Source organism: Miniopterus schreibersii, assembly GCF_964146895.1.
Source record: "Miniopterus schreibersii genome assembly, chromosome: 6".
NCBI lineage: Eukaryota > Metazoa > Chordata > Mammalia > Chiroptera > Miniopteridae > Miniopterus > Miniopterus schreibersii.
In genome coordinates this window covers 67368410-67389171 of record NC_138107.1, presented here as the reverse complement: position 1 = coordinate 67389171, position 20762 = coordinate 67368410, and the positions used below count along the sequence as shown (strand labels likewise).

At 37.9% G+C, this 20762-nt stretch overlaps 1 protein-coding gene across 3 annotated transcripts; it reads left to right on the top strand.

Moving 5' to 3' along the window:
• Window positions 1-1082: 1082 nt before the first annotated feature.
• KIAA0408 lies at window positions 1083-20425 on the top strand. Of its 3 annotated transcripts, none has more exons than XM_081140977.1 (6): window positions 1083-1265; window positions 6460-6700; window positions 10743-11105; window positions 11194-11273; window positions 13328-14603; window positions 19836-20425. In XM_081140977.1, exons 1-6 carry the CDS (start codon window positions 1117-1119, stop codon window positions 20007-20009), a joined length of 2283 nt encoding a protein of 760 aa, XP_080997103.1. In that variant the 5' UTR covers window positions 1083-1116; the 3' UTR covers window positions 20010-20425. The 3 variants fall into 3 exon arrangements, with proteins under 3 accessions (XP_080997103.1, XP_080997102.1, XP_080997104.1); XM_081140976.1 differs by having other exon boundaries at window positions 13271-14603; XM_081140978.1 differs by lacking the exons at window positions 1083-1265; window positions 6460-6700 and adding an exon at window positions 6766-6978 and having other exon boundaries at window positions 13271-14603.
• The last annotated feature ends 337 nt before the right edge of the window (window positions 20426-20762 follow it).

Here is a 20762-nt window from a genome sequence, read left to right as displayed (position 1 = left end):
TGAAATATTTATCTGGAAGCAGGCAAGAATAATGTGAGCGTGAACAACTACACAGACTTGAGGGTAAGGCCTTATTATTTAACCTGTTATCTAGCTTATTTGCTGAATTAGACACCAAATTACTCTAGACACTTTCTTTAAGTCAGTTAAACCAAATATGAGCAGATGCGTGTATGTGCAAGTTCACGCAACCTGGAAATGTGGCTGGGGAAACAAGGTTTCCTAGCATTTCCCAGACAGACCCATTTGGTCACGGTTTAGGGAGCCCCTGCAAAGACTTGGGCCACAGTGCACTGCAATTGAAAACAAGCACATCAGTACCTCATTGGCTTTTTTTCCTCCAGTAATAAGTATCTCCTTTTCGCATTGGTTCTTATTTCCTTCAGCAGAAAGACATCACTATAGCTGTAGACACAGGCAGCAAACTGTCATAGAATCACAAGGAGCTATGAGGTTGGTCTTTAAATATGTCCCATTTCTACTTTATTTAAAGACAGAAATTTAATATATTTTCACAAATTTTTTGAGATCATATATATAGGGTGCGCCCCCAAAATGTATACACACACTTTGAATAATTATAAAGGCAGGGTTTATTAAAATACATTTAATTTTCAAATTGAGCTATCAGCTGTTAAAGTGCATACACATTTTGGGGGGGACAGCCTGTGTATCATTGCTACACATGTTCTGCCACATCCAGACAACAACCTCTAAAAGCACTGAGAAGTGCATTCTGATGCTGGCCAAAAGGGGGGAGAGGCATGCGAGAGAGAATTCTTGCCTATTTAAAAGAGGAGTTGAGTTTTCCAAATAAAAGAAATATAAAATTGGCCATTGTCATCGTGTGATATTACTACCAGCTCCTTTGGCAAGTTTGAAAATACTGAGCTCCATTATAAAAGCTAAAAATGTCCTGGACCTGGAGTTGTTTACCCAGAAAAGGAGCTGCTCTAAAGTTACAAAGCTCGGGTTGGAAGCGGTGGCTGGAAGACCGCCTCCGAGGGCCCGACGTCACAGGAGTCTGGGCTGCTGCTGTGAGACTGAGCTGAGCAGCTTTTTGATTTGTGAAAGTGCTGAAGGCTTCAAAGGGACTTGTCAGTACTGCTCTGTTGAATGGTTGGACTCCTCTTGCGTTTCCATTTCTTGCAAAGAAGCAAGCTTCACCAAGCTGAGACTTTTCTCTTTAAAGCAACTAGCTATCCTTCCCCTGCTAGACTGGCCAGTGGTCGAACATCCATAGGACTTCTCCCCAGAGCAAGAAGGTATGTGTCTTTCTGGCAGTTCGAAAGCAAGTGACTAATTCTGGCAAAATGTAAAGGGGCTGCTGTTGACGTGTTTGAAACTATGGATACTATTTAAGTGGAGGCTGATTTCAACATCTGCCTGTTTCAGTGTCTGTGTCTGGGCTTAGAGCAGTGGGGCGGGGTTCATAACGGATTTTACTGACTCGCAGGGACAGAGGGTTCAGCTGCTGTGAGTGGATTTCCCAACTCTGAGTGCCATCCGCTCTCTGCCTGTTTTTCAAACACTGCCCTTCTCATTACTTCAAATAGCAGTTTGCCTACCATGGATTTTACGGAATTTATTTATTAGAATGCTATTTTCATTAGGGTGAAGACTTTAACATTTGCAAAGTAAAGTTCACAACCTTTGAGGCTGCTGATATTTGAAAATGGCAATGAAAAAATAATAAATGTGGTTTCATCCAAGACGATGGTTTGCTCACTGCGTGAGAAGTGCTTCTGTAATTTGAGTTGAAGAGTGGGCCATTCATAATGGGTTAATCTGCAGTTGTTAGGCAGGAATCTTACCACCAAGTCTTCTGTTTAAGCTGGTTAAGTTTAGATATTTGTTTACCCGAGCCAAAAGTTTCCTCCAGAGCCTTATTGTATAAGAGATATAAAATCAGTGCACCTGTATCTTGGATGTTTTGTAGTTTGAATATATAACTAGAGAAGAGACAAGGAAGGAGAAAAGGTAATTAAAAATGAGAAGGCAAAACTGAGTTCTTCAGACTTGCGTGTGGAAATATCTCTTTGACCTTATTGAAATATGAGGAACATGTTGAGATAGTAAGCAATAGCAATAAAAATTATTCCCTTTTGCCCTGTAACAAAATCAAATCATGGTTGTCTTTGGAAAGATGCATTTGCGGGTGAACAGTAGGGGAGGGATAAAGTTGAAGTGATGCAAGCGATTTATAATAGGCTGGCGAAAGGGCCAGGGAGTCTTCGAGCAAAGGGTGCATTACTCTGATGGGTACTGACATAGGAATGTCTAATTCCTCAGAGTCAAGAGGAAGCAAAGCATCTCCAGGGCAAATGATTCTAGGAATTGTGAGATTGACAGTACCTACTGTGTGTGGCATTCTTACTGGAATATGTGACATCCTACAAAGGAAAGATCTTCAACTATATGAAAAGTAATATGTTTAGAAAGAGGAAATAGGAGAGCAAGAAACAAATACTCTAAACAAAAATCTTGGAAGAGAAAAGTTGCAATGGAGTCAACTTCCCCAACAGTTTCATTTGTTTGGCTAAAATCCAGTTTTCGTTGCGGGGGAGGGTGAAATGGTAATGACCAGGAGTAGTAAGAACGGAGCACCCCTCAGACAAAGAAGTGTCACCATGACCCGTTGAGGCTAATTTGGGAAATGAGAATGATTTATCATGAGACTCATGTGTTACTGTTAAATTTTGCTTCTGAATAAGGCCGGAAGGTTAACAGAACTATTTTCCTCCCATCACCATCCTCATGCATCCCACGCACAACTCTACAATTCTGGCTTGAAGCCTGGGGGGGGAGCTAAGTGGATTATGTGATGCCGTCCTAGAGTTGGTGGGGGAAGAGCTAGTGCCTGGCCGAGCAGAGCAGCTCACTCTACTCATTTACATTCGCCCTAATACGTTTTTATTCTGAATGAAATTCTGGAAGGAATGGAGAATCAAAGAGACACGGGGAGGGGTGCACATAGCAGAAATCCTTTCTTCTCTCCCACGTAGATGCCCATATCTGTGGGTGAAAAAGAGTGACAGCTAGGAACAAAGAGGACTTTTATATTTGCCTCAGTACAGCACTGACATGGAGTGTCTGAATGTGGTGAGCCACTTTACCCCATAACCTCTCGTTATAGAACATTATGTCCCTACAAAGTGGCCTTGTTAGTTGGCTTTTTAAAAATATATCTTTTTAAGAAGAATTATAACAAAAGCAGCTTTATATAAGATTTGTTTACTTTAAATACTAATAAAAAATTTTTCTTAAATATTTAACTTTCCACGAATCTTTGAAATACTTGAAAACTACTGAGTGCAAAGGAAAATTATTGAAAATATGAGAGTTGCTTCTATCAATTTTCCAATTAAATAAAGATCAAAACCATCAATTTTATTTTAGAAAGAAAACAGAGGGGGATAGATGAAGGGAGAGAAAGAGAGAGGGAGGGAAGACAAGAAAAAAGACAAAGAAAGGAAGGGATAGAAAGAAGAAACAGGCGTTCATTAAACACCTACTAGGACCCAAAACACTTTTCTCTCTTTCTTGCTCAGTTAATCCTCGCAACTTTGTGCCCTGCACTTTAGTTTTAGAGGAGGGAGCACTATATTCAGCCATATTACACTTGACATTTGTGACAAGACAGATGCTAAGAGGGCAAAACAAATCCTCCCCCCATAGTTGGCACAGTTACAGCTCTATAGGAATTTTCTTTCAAAGGCTTGTTTTTGATCCATACCCGTTACATTTCCTGGCACTAAGAATTGCTTTGGCCCTGCTGGCCGTGGCTCAGCAGTTGAGCGTCGACCTAGGATCCAGGAGATCAGGGTTCGATTCCCGGTCAGGGCACAGGCCCGGGCTGCGGGCTCGATCCCCAGTCGGGGGCGTGCGGGAGGCAGCCAGTTAGTGACTCTCATCATTGATGCTTCTCTCTCTCTCCCCCTTCCTCTCTCTAAAATCAATAAGGGTACATTTTTTTAAAAAAAAAAATTGCTCTGGCCTTGGAAAGGGGAAGCTCTGTAGTTGGGCCCTTCTGTGTATTAATTGATGAGCTTGGCTCTTGGCAGTTGAGTGCAGGATTATGTCTGCTTTAGAAACATGTATCTGGGCTCATGTGTCTTCCTCTTACCAGGGCAAACCTGATTTAGAGTTTGCCTGGATGGTCTTCAGTTAGGTGGAAAAGAAAAGGGTGTATCACCTTTTAACCCTGATCTGGAAGTGGTTCAAGAATTTAGGAAGAGAAAGGGAAATGGGAGCCACTTGCTATATGATTGTAAGGGAAACTTTGCGATGACTTCTGAACAATCCCAGTGTTTAAAGACCGTCAGGATGAAATATCGAATATCATAACACCTTTCTCCAGGTAGTTTGAAATTATTCTGCTCCCTTTCTGTAATTTCTTTGATTAAATCTGCAACTATCTCTTAATATCTTAAACCACTCCACTGTTCCTAAATACCTGCTAGTAAGCAAGGTAGTTTCAGCTCGCAGTTAATTACATACAGCTTTAAGCAGTCGGCTAGTCTCTGAAAATAATCACTGTCTGCATGTCCCATGAATAGTTATTAAACTAACCTAAAGAATTACTATCTAATCAAATTAGTGACAGATTCACCAAAACAAAAAACCAAAATTCTGTATATTATTTACTGTCTTCATTTTGTTAGGTCTTTGATGTATATTTGGGGCAGCTTGCATTTGCTGTGACAGGTCTTTGTGGTCACTGGTGGAAGAAGGAAGGAAAGATTATAGAGGGTGGAAAATGAGATTAGAAAAAGAGCGTGGCTAAGTGGATACATCTTTAATGGTTAAATCTGAAATTACTTTTTTCTTGAGTGAATTAGTCATAGTATTGTGAGTGCCAAAGAAATAGGTAAAAGTGATCCAAGTATCTGTAGCAGATTGTTTGAGAAAAGAGTAACAATACAGATCCGAACATTAATGGGGTGTTTTTGAAGGTGGGGAGCTGCATGTAGCACTAACGTTTTTACCCTTATTAGTCTATTATAGCTCATTGCTAGATAGTAGCTCAGAAAATACATGCTTGGAACAGTTTGCTACTCAGATATGCATGTTCAGAACAGTCTGACAAAAATTTAAATTAGTCTTCAATGTTTATCTTATATTTGGGCTATGATACGCAGCTCTCTCCTGACAGAAAACGAGGCGTGCTGCCTGGTTATGTTGGCTTCAGTCCATGATTCTAGCAGCACCCAGGCAGCTAGTAACTCTTGGGAACTTCAGCTCATAATTAGCATTAACTGCCACCTGCTAAGTTAAGACATTTTGGTCCTGGCCTAGAAACCTGAAGAGTTAGATTTCTTATAGGCATGATTATCTTAGAATGAGTCAAACATTTTAAACATACTTCTCTATCCATTAAAAAAGTAGATGACTTTATTAATAAAAATTATTTTCAGTGGAAGTCAGCACAAGATTTTTTAAAGCAAAAAATAAGGAAAATTTTAAAAATGTCTCAAACTACTTTGCATTTCCTATGTCATGTAATCTTTAGAACAACCCTGTGATTAGCCCTATTTTAATGTAAATAAATTAATCTCAAAGATTTTAGGTGATTTGTAACAGAGTTACTAATCTGGTATTTTAAATTGCATCTTTGGACCCTAAATACACATACCCTAAATGCTAGAAATCTAATCATTTTAGGTACTGTTTAATGTGATCAAGGGTTTCTTTGCAAACTGAACCAAATGTTTTCTTTAATTCTCTGTATTCAGTATCCCAAATTGGTTCTGGTATATTATCTATTAGAAGGAAAAGAGAGCATGGATAAATTTTAATATTTGGCTCCCAGGATAGTTTTGCTGCTTTTACATTTTACTTGATAAAGTAAAATAGTGAAAATTGGTTTTGTGATTTAGTTTGGTTTCTTGCTAATATACCAGTCCCAGATTTACTACCAAATGTTGGGGTCTTATTAATACAGTAATCACCTTTGGCATGGGCTTGAACTCTGAATATAAAATTGAGACTCTAGTCCAGCACTGTCTCACTTCTTTAAGTCACAGAAATATGCAACCTGCTTGCATAAGCGGAACAGAAGGAGGAATTCTGCTGCTGGAGAATCTACCACAGTTGTGTAGATGTGACCATGCAGTTGAATTTCAGGCTTCCGCTCTTAGAGAGTCATGAAAAATTCTGTTTGGATTAGGCGGTTAGTTAAAGGAATCCTTACATCTCACTTGTGCATTGAACCATCTTGTGCACTATAATTTTGCCGTCTTGTCTTAGAAAGGGGGAAAACAAACTTTAGATAATACTTATTTTTTTGACGGTATTCGTTCCTTCTTAAGTAGATTGTCATCTCTTCTCTTCTTCTAAGTCCAATTTTCGTATAATTTGTTTATGTCGATGGCTCTTGACAAAATGATAAAATGTTGCCAGAAAGCACAGGGATTTGGAACTCACTCTTGTTATGTTTACATTAGGCTTATTTTAAAGGCAAGTGAGACTGCTTCAAATAAAACAACTCCAAGCTTCCAGAAAACATTTAAGAGAAGGCAGAGACGAGCAGAAACCCCCCTTCACTAACACTCACGTGGCTGCCATGGACCTGCATAAGCAGTGGGAGGACACACAGACTGACTGGCACAAGGAAAAGATGGAGTTACTGGACCAGTTTGACAATGAAAGGAAGGAATGGGAGGCCCAATGGAAGATCATGCAGAAGAAGATAGAAGAGGTACAAGTTGACTTGTTTTGAACACATTGGAAACTTAAAGCTCAGAATGAAAATGCAGAAGTCTGTTTTGTTTTGTAAACTATTTTTATTTTTCTAATTCCACTTAAGAGATGCATGTCTCACTGACATTTACTACACCAAAAATAGCGTAACCTTACCCAATGGTATCATACGGACCAGGCTTATTTTATAGCCGTGCATGAAAATTAAGAACTTGAAATGTCACCGTAAAGAGTATCAGTTTATTTTCTGCCTAGAGCGCCTTGGTATCAAAAGAGGTGTGTATTTTTTCATGAGTTTTCAAATCCTGGGTTTAGGAGGAAGATGTAAGAAAGACTTAATTGGTGAAACAAATTAGCAAAATTACAATTGAGCATTAAAATGCAGAACTTTCCTGAGATGATAGATGAATAATGTCTGCGAAAGGAAACTACATATTAGATAACTCCATAAAATCAGATGGAGTGCGTGTCTCAGACAGAAAATGGCAGTGGACGTGATATTTATTCTGGTGCCACATTTACTGGCACATATATTAGAAAAAGGGTAATGAAAAATGACATGCCATGAGTCTGATACCAAGAGTCATTTAATCCCCATTAGCCTTCCCTCAGCATGTTGAGCCTAGAATATTCCCCTTAAGCATTTACATTGATGTGTATTTAAGCTTGTTGCAACTGAAAAGTATTCATACGTATCTTGCTTTCTTCTGATAACTTCTATGGTATTGACTTACACGGTTTTGTGTACATAGCCAAAGCAATCATTTTCACAGACTGTTTGGCCTTTATTCAGAGGCAATCAAAGCTGGTGCTTTATGTGTTTATAGTGCAAATATTTTTCTTTTTAACAACCATGTAATTGGTTGTGAATAAAACACAAATTGGCATGCTACGAGAAAATTTTTTAAAAAGAGTAGCTATTAAACTATCCCTCTAAAACAGAGGTGAGAAGGCAAGCATGTGGTATATAATTAAGAGACTGAAGGAAGAATCCACTGCTCATCCCTCTATAGTTTAGAAAAGGTGTTTTGCTCACTCTCTTAATTCCTCCACCCAGAGACTCAGAGTGGATCAACAAGGAGATGCCAGTGTCAAATCAGAATGCACAATTCCAGTCAGAAACCTGAAGTGATGGGTCATTGGCTCCCAAAAGTTTGGAAGGTCCAGTTAGCAACAGTCTCAGATAATTCTAGCATCCAAGCAAAATAATTAAGGGGGTCAGGATTAGTCTAGCCAATGATTTAAGCCAACTTGCAAAAACAATCTTCTTTCTGGTTAAATTTGTTATTGTAAAATAATTATTCTGACAGCTCTGTAAATTCTGTCTATGGCAAATATTAGCCTTACCAATTAGCAAGCATTAAACATACTTTATTTTTTTTATTTTTTAAATATGTTTTTATTGATTTTAGAGAAAGAGGAAGGGAAAGGGAGAGAGAAAATGGAAGGGGGAGAGAGAGAGAAACATCGATTGGTTGCCCCCTTAAGCACCCTGACTGGGATCAAACCCTCAACCTGGATATGTGCCCTGGCCGGGAATTGAACCAGTGACCTTTCTGTGCACCAGACAATGCTCAACCAACTGAGCCACACCGGCCAGGGCAAACATACTTTGAACTTAGACTGATAGTCCATGTAAATACTATCCTTTCTGCGTCAAGGAGAAAGAAGAGCTCTAATGTTTTTCTTCACCTTGCTGCTTGCAGTATACAGCTCTAATAACTAGGGAAAGTGTTCAGAAAATGTGCTACCCAGAATACCCATAGATGACGCTCCTCAGTATCTGAATGCTAGCATTTTGCTCCCCTTATTATACAAGTATATATTTCTTTTAGAGTCCCAGCTTTGTAACGTGCAAGAATGTACCTTTTATACATCACTTCTTGCAGTCTACAAAGCTGAGAGTAGAAAAGATTGAGGAAAAGAGAAATCATCCTCACATGTCACAGAGACTCAAGATAATTTTTTTAACTGAAATCAATAATCAATACTTGGTATAAGTTCTGTATATTAAATCAGATGCAAACTATTAAGCCATGTATTAGAGAACTGTAGATTTTTAGGAGCATACATATAACTTTAGTGATTCCAGGTAATAATATGATCTAGTGAGAGGTTCCAGCATTGGGTATTAAAATGCTGATGATTCTCTATTCAGCCACTATCTATGATCATTGCATTTGCTACTGTAAAACCAAGATGTACAGCCTTGGATCACCTGAAACCTGGTATAATCCAGATAGAATCCCTGGATAGAGTACATATATGCCTGGGAGCTTTTTATCATATGCAATCTTTCCTACTTACTTCCTTTGTTCGAATGATTAGATAACCACTGACAAGAGCTAGTACCAGATTCCTTATACAAAGTAGTTTTCCATCAATAACATCATGTTATTTGCTTATTCATATCTCACATAAATTCCCAAGAGACTTTATGATGGCATATAAAAATTCTACTTAAGTCACAGTATGCCAAAACAAAAAGAAAGGTAAGATAAAGACAAGAGGAAGGTTCACATGTAAAATGTATTTTTCAATATTCAGAAAACAGAAGCAAATTTATTTTCCAAGAATAGCCTTTCTGTCCCTAATTTTGAAACTAAAGCAATCTTGTTTCACCCATGACTCCTCAAAAAGAGGGCATCTCCAGCAGCATCCTTAGATTTAACATGGTACTTTTGAGGATTGCTTCTTTTAATACCCTCAAGGTCACCAAAATCATAATGCCCAGGACAGTTCAGTAAAAAATTTTATAGGGGTCATGGCTGCAAGTTGATGCTATCCGCACTTCACCTAATGATAGATTTATAAGTATCTAGGGAAATAAATATCCTGTATAACCTTCAGGCATCAACTATGTATAGTGCTTCTCTCATATGAGATTTAGATAAATATTGAGCAGTAATAAATCTGTTATTCCTTAAATAATAGATGTAGTGCAAATATAGGTTGTGGCTGTAAAATGTAGTCCTTTGCTTTAATAGTTATTTGTTAGTCTTCTTTGAAATTTGACAAGCTTTTTCAGAACTCATGCCAGAAGAGAAAGCCACATGCTTCCTCTGTTCAGAGGTGAACTGAATGAGTGCCTGCAGGTTAAACTAAATTCTCATCAAGAAATAATTTGGGGGCCCTTGCCAAGTGGCTTGGGTGGTTGGAGCATTGTCCTATACACCAAAAAGTTGTGGATTTGATTCCAGGTGAGGGTACATATGCAGGTTGCGGGTTTGATCCCAGGTAGGGACACATACGGCAGTCAACTGATCGATGTTTCTGTCTCACGTGGATGATTCTCTCTCCTTCTCTCTCTCCCTCCCTGTCTCTCTAAAAATCAATAAAAACATATCCTCAGGTGAGGATTAAAGAAAAAAGAAATAATCTGGGGTCCACTTTAACATAGACAGATGATGAAAGCCTTAGAATTCTTTTATATCACATAGGACAGGGTCACATTTGTTTTAATCAGGAAGGAAACCTTTTTTTAAATGCGTATAGCCTGGCATTAAAAAAAAAAACCACTCAGTTTTAACTAGCCCTCACCAACATAACTTCCAACAGAAACATCCTTCAATTGCAAAATATCTACTTAGGGAACAGAATATGAGATTGTCAACTGTTAAGACAGTTAAATGTTGGCCTACTGTATTTAAAAACATGACTTTAAATGTGAGTTAGACTCTTGCTTCTCTCCAAAAGCAATGAGAGAGCATGGCCAGTAATTGATTGATTCAGGTCATTCCAGTTGTGTGGCAGTGCTTCTCTATTATAGTGATATCTATATGTAGATAAGGGTTTGGTTTAATTTTGACTAAGTTGAATTTCTGATGAGAAAGACAGAAATTATCATCCATGCTTTGGCTTACAAAAAGTAGTCTTTATGGTTTATCAAAGTTTTATGGCTAATCCAGACTTTAAAAGAACTATTTAAAGGCATTAATACCCCAGGGTAGTATATAGTCATATGGCAAAGGGAATCAAAATAGTGTGCTTAGCAAAGTAACTTAAGGGGGAAAAAAGTCTTATCTTTGTTTTCCGTGCAGCTTTGCCATGAAGTAAAGCTTCGGAGGAAAATGAACATGAATGAACGTACCAAGGTCATTGATCTTGACCATGAGAAGTCCATGCAAGATAAAGTGGTGGAATCTTCTCCAAAATACCCCAGTTCAGGACAATGTGAATTTATGGGCATGAATCACAGGGATGGTCTGGAAAAAGAAAACAAAACAGAGCAGAGCTTACTCATTGGAGGAAACCAAATGTGTAAGGAACAAAAAGCAACCGAAAAATCAAAGGTGGGGTTTATGGACCCTCTGGCCACAGGCAGCCAAAAGGAACGTGACGCCTGGCCTGACCTGAGGACTTCAGAGGAAGCAAGCCAGGGCTGTTCTGGCGCCCTCCACACGGTAAGTTAGATGTGACTGGCCTAAAGCTGTTTCTAAAGGATTATTTACATTTCAAAGTGCTTACCCGCTATTGCTTATATACATAAAGGCTCTTGAAGAACTTGCCAAAGTCAGTGAAGAATTATGCAGCTTCCAAGAGGAAATTCGAAAGCGGTCTAACCATAGAAGGTAAGCTGGTACATCTATGATTATTTACATTGGAAAATCAAGAAAAGTACTATTTTCAGTTCATGAATTCCTTACATTTTGTTAGCGATAGTTACCAATGAGTTATTAAAATCTGTTATCTTAGATAAGAGATAAAGTCTTTCATTGAATATTTCCCTGTTTGCTAATTCTTAAAACAGATCTTCTAATTCTCTTTACAATTCGACTATTAGGAGTACTTTACTCTTTTGGTATTTAGTTAAGGGATACTATCCATAATAAATTAACAAGTATCTTCTGATGAAGTTTTGTTGGTTTTTTTTTTTTTTCATTTTGAGTATTTAGCCAATGGAAAAGTATACAACTGGGTTAATCTAGTTAAATACATCTTTAAACTATATCAGATTTAACAGTGTGGTGTTTAATTACATAATGATGTTCCACTGAAATGTTTTCTACCTAAGGATCATTTATTTCTCTACATTTATTATGTGTTTAATGGAAGTATACATAATTTTCAGAACAACATATTGGAAATATGTACACACATATATACAATGCTTTAAAAATAGTGTTTCAATTCAGAAATACCTATGTAATTGTAAAAGTAAGTTTTAGCCAAATTAAAAAATAAATTGGAATTTTGTACAAGTTAGGTAAAGATGGGTTGTCCTGGGATCAACATTTATTCCCTAGGGAAACAAGAAGCTTCTCTTAGGAAGCTATAGCAATGTGTGCCCTTATTTTATTTTTATTTTTTTTAATCTCTTAGGGAGCTCAGAGAGAATTTTTGTACTGACTTACAATATATTTTCTCATCCAACCATGTTTAATCCATAATTTTGCCCTCTACTTGCCCATTTAGCTTTTGTTTACTATTCTGTTAATGAGTATTTATCTGCACTTCATTGTGAGCTAGCACATAATATTTTATAAGTTGAAGAGATAAATGATTTATATTTATCAGTATGATTAATTAACTTTAACTTGTGATTCCCTATTGTGGCTATATTTAGGTTTTTATTTCCTTTATTTTTTAAATTTACCTTTATTGTTGAAAGTATTACAGTTGTTCCCTTTTTTCCCCCATTAACCCCCTCCAGCCCCCCGTCAGGCCTTCACTGCACTATTGTCTGTGTCCATGGGTTCTGTATATATGCATATAAGTTCTTAAGTGTTTATTAACTTAATTCTAAAAAGTTACTTGCCCATTTTCTTTTATAAATCGCATCTGGTACAAAGTTTTTGTTGTTACTTCATGGCCTTGGGAAAAGTTCAAAATCCTTACTATGCAGTTCGGAGATACTGTGATGCCCAGTGTTGCTCACTTATTTCCACCCTTCTGCCCGCTCGGGTTTGTAGCCCAGCTGCACCAAAGTGCTCATTGTTCCTTGAATAGCCACACTGCTTTTACTGCCACTCGCTTTGCCTGTCTGTCCTTTACTCACCCCCAAAATTCTTTTTTTTCTTTCAAGTCCAAATGACACCTTTCATTTGGTATCACTCATGTCTTGTTGCACTTTTATTCAGATTTCTGTCATACTACTTAGAATGTTACTTCAAATTCAAGGGGAGGAACTTGAGCTCACAAGATATAATGAGCAGGAATTCAGTAGGCACAGTGGAGGTAAGGAAATGACTAGAGAAAACCTGTAGAAATGGGAATGCTAATAGCAGACACCCAAGAGACTATACGTGATCTAGCCTGAGTGTAGGTGAAGTTTTGGGTAATAGAAAAAATGAGAGACACAGCTGGAAAGATAGTTTGGGTCAGAGTATGTAGAGCCTTGAATGCAGCACTGAGAAGTGTGCTTTATCCTACAGTAAAAAAGACTTGGGGGTTTTGACTAAGGGATTTATATAAAAACAATGCTTCAGGAAGTTGTGGCTCCTTCTATAGCAGAAATCCATTGCTTAGGCCAAGTTTGTTTGGGTTTGTTTTTTTGTTTTGTGTTTTTTTTTAGACCTTATCCTAAAATAAAGTTATCACTAATGTAACATGTTTTATCATTGTTTAGGATGAAGTCAGATTCTTTTCTCCAGGAAATGCCAAATGTAATTAACATGTCCCCTAGAGCCCACAGGATCAACAATGGCCAGTGCATTCCTCCAGTCAATTTAGAGAAAGAAAAACAGAAAAATAGAAAGAATCTGAGTTATACTGATATGCTCCAAAACAATTTTATGAAAAAATATGGAATTGATACAATTGCGCTACAAAGAAATGAAACTCCACCAGTTCCTCCTCCAAGAAGTACATCTCGAAATCTTCCCAGCTCTTATCCTGAACAAGCCCATGAAAGGGTGAAGGACAGTTTAGACCACAACAGCCAGGTGGTCCAAGAGGGTCAAGGTGGAAGGAACTGCAGTCCTCATGTCCTTGTGAGGCACAATGAGATACCTACATTGTGTCTAAATGAAAGGAAGACTTTGAAAGATGGGATCATGTTTTCTTCTTTGGCACCAGAAGCCAAAATAGATAACAAGCTTCCATGTAATGAAAATGTTGGATTTGGCATGTGGCCTTATGACACTGTGATAGGCACAAAAAATAGCCCCAAGACCTTGTGCTTTCAGAAAACCTGCTCTGCTCCCAGTAAGTCAAAATATGAAAAGATGATCCCAGATCATCCTGCTAAATCTTATTCTGACCTTCATGTAAGCAGTGACTCTAGCTCCTCGGTGACACAGAGCAGTGGCCCACTTAGAAGTTTCAGTTGTGGCTTTGAAAAGACTACTAGGAATGAAAAGCTGGCTGTAAAGACTGATGAATTTAATAGGACCGTATTCCGAACAGATAGAAATTGCCATGCAATACAGAAAAATCAAAGCTACTCAGAACCATCTGAAGATCTTAAACCCTGTGATACCTTAATTACTGGTATAGGCAACGTAACAGAAAATGACAATGTGTCTGATATTCTGAAAACCAGTGCCCACATGCCTGTGCCTAGAGAAAATGTGCCTGATAATCCCACCAAAAATTCCACAACAGGCCTGGTCAGACAAACACAGGAACACGTAGGTCCCAGCAGTTATCGGAATATGCTCCACGAGCATGACTGGAGACCTAGCAATTTGTCTGGCCGACCAAGATCAGCTGATCCAAGGTCAAATTATGGTGTTGTGGAAAAGCTGCTGAAAACCTATGAGACATCAACAGGGCCTGCATTGCAAAATTCTAAATGCTGCCAGGATAATTGGACCAAATGTAATTCTGATGTCAGTGTTGGGGCCACATTAAGTCAGCATTTAGAAATGCTCCAAATCGAACAAGAGCTTCAAGGAAAAACTGCTATGTGTGGGGCGCAGCAAGTGAAGCAAGGAGTGGACTGGAAAAAGATAACAGAGGTGAGAAAGTAATGAACATATTTTGGTGGAATTGCATTCATATTTAGCCGTGGCTTAGAATTCAGTCCCTTGCAGTCATATTAATATACTGTAGGTGCATGTGTTGGCATCTTAAATTTTTGATCCTTCATTTGTGAATAACTGTAAACCTTTGGATTATAACGCAACATGAACTTTTTATTTATTTTTTAATTTATCTTTATTGTTGAAAGTATTACAGATGTCCCCTTTTTCCCCCCATTGATCCCCTCCACCCCACATCCATCCCCTCACACACACACAGGCCTTCACTACACTGTTGTCTGTGTCCATGGGTTATGCATATATGCATATAAGTTCTTTAATTAATCTCTCCCCACCCACTCCCCCACCCCACCTTCCCTCTGAGATTTGTCAGTCTGTTCCATGCTTCTTTGTCTCTGTTTCTGTTTTGTTCCTCAGCCTATTTTGTTTATTAGATTCCACATATGAGTGAGATCATGTAAAACTGAATCAGGAAGAATCAGAAAACCTGAATAGGCTAATAACAGGTGAAAATGCCGCAGTAATTTAAAAAAAACTCCCAGGAAACAAAAGCCCTGGTCTGGAGGGCTTCACAGGGGAGCTTTCTAATTCTTTAAGTTGTAGGGTTAGATAGTTTTCCTAAAAATTTTTCTTGCTTTTTGAGGTAGGCCTGTAGTGTTATGAACTTCCCTCTTAAGACTGCTTTCACTGTGTCCCATAGATTTTGAGTTGTTGTGTGTTCATTTTCATTTGTTTCCAGGAAGTTTTTGATTTCTTTCTTGATCTTATTGGTAACCCATTCATTGTTTAATAACATGTTATTTAGCCTCCATGTTTTTGAATGTTTTTGAGTGTTTTTACTGATGTTGATTTCTAATTTCATGCCATTGTGATCTGAGATGCTTGATATGATTTCAGTCTTCTTGACCTTGTAGAGACTTGTTTTGTGTCCTAACATGTGGTCTATGAGAATGACCCACGTGCATTTGAGAGGAATGTGTATTCTGCAGCTTTGGGGAGAAATGATCCATAAATATCAATTAAATCCATCTGATCTAATATGCATTTAAAGTCACTGTTTCTGTGTTGACTTTTTGTCTAGAAGATCTGTCTAGTGAAGTCAATGAGGTGTTAAAGTCCCCTAGTATGACTGTATTGCTATTGATCTCTCCCTTCCTTAAAGTCCTTCAGGTTATTATTGATAGGTCCTTATTTATTGCCATTTTAATTCTTTATGCCTATGTTTCTCTCTCTATTTCTTATTATTATTACAGCAGTCCCTTTAACATTTCCTGCAGTGCTGGTTTGGTGGTGATAAACTCCTTTAGCTTTTTTTTTTGTCTGGGAAGCTCTTTATTTCACGATCCATTTTGAATGATAGCCTTGCTGAATAGAGTAGTCTTAGTTTCAGATCCTTGTTTTGCATTATTTTGAATATTTTATGCCATTCCCTCCTGGCCTGTAGAGTTTCTGATGAGAAATCAGTTAACAGCCTTATGGGAGCTCCTTTGTAGGTAACAGATTGTTTTTCTCTTGCTGCCTTTAAGATTCTCTCTTTGTCTTGAATTCTTGGCATTTTAATTATGATGTTTCTGGGCGTGGGCCTCTTTGAATTATTCTTGCTTGCGACTCTCTGTGCCTCCTGAACTTGTGTGACTTTTTCCTCTGACCTTTTCTGGCACTCCTATAATGTGAATATTGTTATGTTTCATGTTGTCCCACAACTCCCTTAAACTGTCCTCCTGTTTCTTAATTGTTTTTTCTTTTTGTATCTCTGATTGAGTGATTTTTTTCTACCCTGTCTTTTAATTCACCGATCCGATCCTCAGCTTCCTCTAATCTGCTGTTTATTCCTTCCAATGTATTCTTTATTTCTGCTATGTCATTCTTCATTTCCTTCATAGTTTCCATGTCTTTTTTCATGCTGTTGAGCATCCTTACATTCAGTATTCTGAACTCTATATCTGATGGATTGCTTATCTCCATTTCATTTAGCTCTTTTTCTGGAGACTTCTTTTTTGGGGCTTGTTTTTTTTTTGTCTCCCCATTTTGGCTGTTTGTTTGGGTTTGTTTCTATGTATTAAGTAAATCTGCTAGAACTCTAAGTCTTTTTGGAGGGTCTCTGGTGCAGGCTGTCAGATGCATTTTGTGACTGGCCCTGAGGATCCTGAATGGAGCTGTCAACAACCCTCTGCTTGAGGTCCCCTCTGCTGGGGCTGGGTGTGTTTGGACAGGACCAAGATGCACACCAAAGTCTGCTTTTCCAAGGCCCGGTCCAGAAACAGATCAGGCAAAGAGTTAAAGCACTCTGAGATCTGCCTCTGCCAGTAGGCTGATTAATCTGATTTTTCTTAATGAGCCTCAGGCTGTAGAAACTTCTCTGGGTGGTGTGAGAGGTTTTCCAGCAGGGTGGGGCAATTGCTTCCACCCCCCAGGGCAAAAGCCTCAAATTATCTGCCTGAGAAAGATGTCCTCTGCAGTATGGGGGAATGACTCGGCACAGGAATCCAAAAGGGTGCCTTCTGATTTCAATCTCTAGAGCCCACAACACTAGATTCTCTTCACACAGCTCCAGTCCACTCTGCCCTCCTTCTGCCGGAGCCCAAGGTGAGTGACAGCACACTAAACTCTGTGCGTTGGCTCTTTAAGAGGGTGCCTGTAGTTCCAGCCTCCTCTCCCTGGCAGAGAGAAACCTGGCTGCTTTTCACAGCCAGATGTTATGTGGGCACCTTTCTCAGTCCTGTGCTCTGGGCTGGGGAGCCCAGCCTGGGGTTGAGGCCCCAGAGTCCTCAGTGGGAACCCCCACAGCTGAGCTCTTCCTCCAGCCCTTCAGCTGCCGCCTGTGGGGGCCCAGCCGGCCCTCTCGCGTCCACACTTCCTACCAGTCTCTATGCGGCCTCCACTTTCTGTCCTTGGTCATGAGGGTGCTCTGCAGCTCGTCTTCAGTTGGTTTTCAGGATGGTTTTTCTATGTTTTAATTGTAAATCCAGATTGGTCCCGGGGGGCGTGTCAGTGCAGCTTCCACTCAGTCTGCTGCCGTCTTTAATCTCCTCAACGTGAACTTTTTAAAGTGTAGTTTTAATGCTGGAGTTAGCACATTATAACTTTTTAAAATTCTGAAATAGGATAACATAAATATAATAAATAGGCTTAAGAACCTCAAGAAGATCAAATGTTTGTTGTAAGTTTTTTGAAAAAGTATTCTGAATATGCATTTGTTGATTTATTGAATTTCATTTTTTGAAGTATTTATGTTTTTTAAAGTATATGGGAAATATTTTTAAAATAGCTTGCACTTTTCAGTTATTAACTATGGATGCATTTGATTCATGTTTTTTCTCATGGGATTAGTCACATAAATGAGAATATGGGTAAAACATATTGTTTAAAATAGTGCCTTATAAACTTCCCTTATTTGCATAGCTAATAGGCAGTACATTGAAATAAAAAATGATATTATAGCTTAAAATTTCATCCTTGTTTGTATAAATTCTTAGCATATATATTTTTAAATATCTTTTTGTTGATTTTTTTTAGAGAAAGGGAGGGAGAGGGAGAGAGATAGAAACATTAATGAGAGAGAGATATCAACATCAGTCGGCAGCCTCCTGAATGCCCTCTGCTGGAGATTGAGCCCACAGCCCTGACCAGAAATCAGACCTGGAACCCCTGGTACATAGGTCGACACAACCACTGAGCCTTAAATTTTTAGCGTAGAAATTGCCAAAAAACTGGTATTCGAATAAACAGTATTCTTTTTTTTTTTTTCCAGACAGTTTGAAAATGTATAATCTTCATTAGTTATCGGTAAAGAAGAGGTAGAAGAAGAGATTGGTATTTACAATGAAGAGCTATCCAACAATCCCCTTTTATGTGTAATTTACAAAAGCTTACAGGGCGACATATTGTTATAATTAGCTAATTCTTTAAAAATCCTTGTATGCAATTCAATATGTATGCAACATAGTTTTAAGCTATGCAGGTTACTCCCTTCTGGCATTAAAAAATATTTTATGTGGCTTTCAAACCCTACAGAAATAACACTTTTCATCTATTTTATCAGAAACCTTGTGCAAACTTGCACAATGTACAAATAATTATCCTACTTTTGTATCTTTATTTTTTTACATTTTTTAATTTTTAATATTTTTCAATTACAGTTTACATTCATTATTACTTTGTATTAGTTTCCAGTGTACAGCATACTGATTAGACAATCATATACTTTACAAAGTGATCCCCCTGATATTTCCAGTACCCAACTGGCACCATACATAGTTGTTACAATGCTATTGACTTTATTTTCTATGCAGTACTTTACATTCCCATGACTATTTTGTAACTACTAATTTGTACTTCTTAATCCCTTCACCTTTTTCACTCAGTTCCCCAACCCCCTCCCCTCTGGCATCCATCAGTCTGTTTTCTGATCTATGAGTCTGTTTCTGTTTTGTGTGTTCATTTATATTGTTCTCTAGATTTCACATGTAAGTGAAATAATATGGTATTTTTCTTTCACCAACTGACTTATTTCACTTAGGGTACTCTAGGTTTATCCAAGCAAATAGTAAGATTTTATTATTTTTATGGCTGAGTAATATTCCATTGTATATATGTGCCACAGCTTTTTAATCCACTCATCTATTAATTGATGGGCACTTGGGTTGCTTCTATAGCTTGGCTATTGTAAATAATTCTGCAGTGAACATAAGGTGCATATTATGAATCTTTCTTTTGTAATTGAGCCTATAAATACCTGTAAGGTCCTATAGCTTCAGGTGGGAAATGGTCGTATACTTCCATCCAAATTCTCATTAGCTAACAAGAACTATTACTAAATATTTCCCATTTTTGCACTGATTGAAGATTTGGGGAGGGTCCTCTACTGTGGATGCTGAGGGATAGTTCTTCATCTCTTCCCTTGAGAAAAATAAGATTCCAAAGAAAGAAAAAGAAAATACAAGTTCTTTTTTAGTTCTAAAAAGAGATCAGTTGTGTTAAAATTTGTCAATGTGAAGAGATTTTTAAATGTCATATTCTATATTAAAAGTGAATTGCTTTGATTAAAACATTCAATACCACAAATAATAGATATCTTCTTTAGTTTTCTTATGCTTTCTCTTGCTTGTAAATATGCTAATACGTTAATCCCATTGTTGGGATTCATAAAATCTTACGCCCAGCGTTGGTGCAGGTATCGTGTGACGAATGTTTTCTTCTGTGTTGTAGGAATCCGTGGCAGTGAAATTTTCACGTGGAAAAGGATTTTCCCGCCCAGCTAGACCAGCAAATCGCCGTCTCCCATCCAGATGGGCGTCAAGATCTCCATCAGCACCCCCAGCCTTGCAGACAACTGCCCAGAACTATACTATTTCTCTGCGATCCGAAGCATCGATGGTCTGAGTCTCTGGCCTGGATTGCTAGATTTCAAAAATCCCAATTGCCAAACAGATCATTCTCAGTGTTTACAGGCAATCCTGTCTCTTCTGTATCTTTCAAGATTACTGGGACAAACAATCAAAACCTTAGCTTCCCATCAGTCTTCAGTGTTTTTAATCTATGGCATAATTATCTTTCTACATGTTGATTTCTTAGATCAGAATTTTTTAATGCCATCCTCATTAATTTGCCAATATGATTTAAGTTGAAACAATGTACTATATTGTATATTCTAACTTTCTTGCAAGTGGCAGAAAGCAAGGTTATGTGCATGGTCATGTGTTTGTAGGTGCATGTGTTGCAATATCCTAGTATGTATTTAGATAAAAAAAAACTTATGTGCTAGTGTTGACTTTGAAATTATAACATGTACACCTATATATTCTTTGTGTTTATTTAAAATTTTTGAAAATATACAGTACTATTTATATTTTGTATACCTTTTCATAGGTATTCACTTAAAGCATTTGAGGTACGTATATTAACTAACCACTTCCTTGGCCCAACTACATTGAAGGCAAGAATTATACACATACCTAACATTGGTAGATTTCTATATACAACTCATAAATAGTTTCTTAATCCATATAAGGATACGATCTCCTGTTTTACTCTTTTAAAAAAATAAAATTGTCACAGATTTAACAAATCAGCCTTCTAAAGCAAACATAAAATGTTCACAAAAGCTTTTATGTATCACTTGGTAGTCTATTATGG

Bases quoted from the DNA above. Each gene is read 5' to 3' on its own strand.
- KIAA0408 (XM_081140976.1), top strand. From the start codon at position 1,117: ATGGTTGGACTCCTCTTGCGTTTCCATTTCTTGCAAAGAAGCAAGCTT. The intron at 11,106-11,193 runs GTAAGTTAGATG...ATATACATAAAG, and splicing joins GTTCTGGCGCCCTCCACACG to GCTCTTGAAGAACTTGCCAA. The intron at 11,274-13,270 runs GTAAGCTGGTAC...ATCATTGTTTAG, and splicing joins AAGCGGTCTAACCATAGAAG to GATGAAGTCAGATTCTTTTC.